Here is a 1,434-nt window from a genome sequence, read left to right as displayed (position 1 = left end):
CATTCACGTGTCCCACCCCCATTCAGGGGAAGGGGATTATACAAGGGCATGGGTCATGTGGGGTCATCTTTAGAATTCTGCTTATCACAAATATTACAGGAACTTAAAGTTATTTTTCCTTCTCAAAGAAGTTTTTGTTTTCATAGGCTACCTACTGTGTTTTGCTGTTTTATGTTTCATTCATTTATACTATTATATTTATTATTTCTTTAACTTTACCTTTTTTGGTTAGTCCTCACAAGGATATTTTTTCCATTGATTTTTGGAGAGAATGGAAGGGAGGAGGAGGGGGAGGAGGAGGGGGAGGAGAAGGAGGAGGAGGAGGAGGAAGAGGAGGAGGAGGAGGAGGAGAGAGTGAGAGAAACATCTGTTAGGACTATAGGGCAATTTAATCCTTAACAGCGTTTGTAAGCTTCCCACCATAGGAGGACAAAGACCAGGAAAACTTGCTGGACACCAGGAATGAGACCATTCAAGGAATAAAACTGTTCTAAAAACACCTGATCACACATTCACGTTTCACCCATATTCCAAGCTCACCAGCTCATTCCCCAGACCCACTGAGGACAAGAGCTTCCCACCTGTGACTGCATATAAGGATGGAACTCCAGCCTCTGGGTGCTGCCATCATCCACCCAATGTCCCCTTGGCCCAGTGCTGTGCAGCCCTTCCCTTTGGATATCTCATCTCTCATCTCCTTCCCTTAAAAAAATTTAATTTTTGTTAATCTACTGTCCAAGATGGCTATTTAGCCTGCCCGCACACTACCCATGTTAACCTTTCAAAACAGACGTGAGAGAGACATAGGATTGGTTGTCTCCGGAACTTGTATCAGGGCCAGAACTGAGCCTGTAACCCAGGTACATGCTCTTGACCGGGAATTGAACCCAAGACCCTTAGGTCTGTGGATGGGTGCTCTAACAACTCACCCACCAGTCAGGGCTACTTTTATCTTTTTAAGGAGTAACTTTTTTTTTTTTTTTTACTTGAACACTTTATTAACAGTGGAACATCTTCCCCATGGGCCATGTGGTCCACCCAGGCAACCAGGACCCAGGCACACATTCAGTACAGCCTCCTTGTTCCTCGCTCTGACTCCAATAGAGTGAACATGTTGCCCTCATGCATGAGGCCTTTTACATTTCGGATGATGGAACAACCGGTCCTGCCCAGCACCTGGGTGACCCTGGATAGCTTGATAGACTGCACATGACTCATGTCCATGATGGCAGCAACTATCCGGCGGAAAGGGCTCACTCTGTTTTTTTATTTTTATTTTTTATTCTCCTATATTAGATGCTAGGCTCATTAATTTTCAGTTTCCTAAAATTTTTTTTTTAGAGAGAGGAAGTGAGAGAGAAACATCGATGTGAGAGAGAAACATCAATTAGTTGCCTCCCACACATGCCCCGACTGGGGTTCTAACCTGCAACC

At 44.4% G+C, this 1,434-nt stretch overlaps 1 protein-coding gene across 1 annotated transcript; it reads right to left on the bottom strand.

Moving 5' to 3' along the window:
- Positions 1-1,065: 1,065 nt before the first annotated feature.
- Positions 1,066-1,224, bottom strand: LOC132217340 (small ribosomal subunit protein eS28-like). Its single transcript, XM_059667450.1, has one exon. The coding sequence runs from the start codon at positions 1,222-1,224 to the stop codon at positions 1,066-1,068; it is 159 nt and encodes a 52-aa protein (XP_059523433.1).
- Positions 1,225-1,434: the final 210 nt, after the last annotated feature.

Source organism: Myotis daubentonii, chromosome 15, assembly GCF_963259705.1.
Source record: "Myotis daubentonii chromosome 15, mMyoDau2.1, whole genome shotgun sequence".
Taxonomy (NCBI): Eukaryota; Metazoa; Chordata; class Mammalia; order Chiroptera; family Vespertilionidae; genus Myotis; species Myotis daubentonii.
This window is presented reverse-complemented; position numbering and strand designations above follow the sequence as displayed.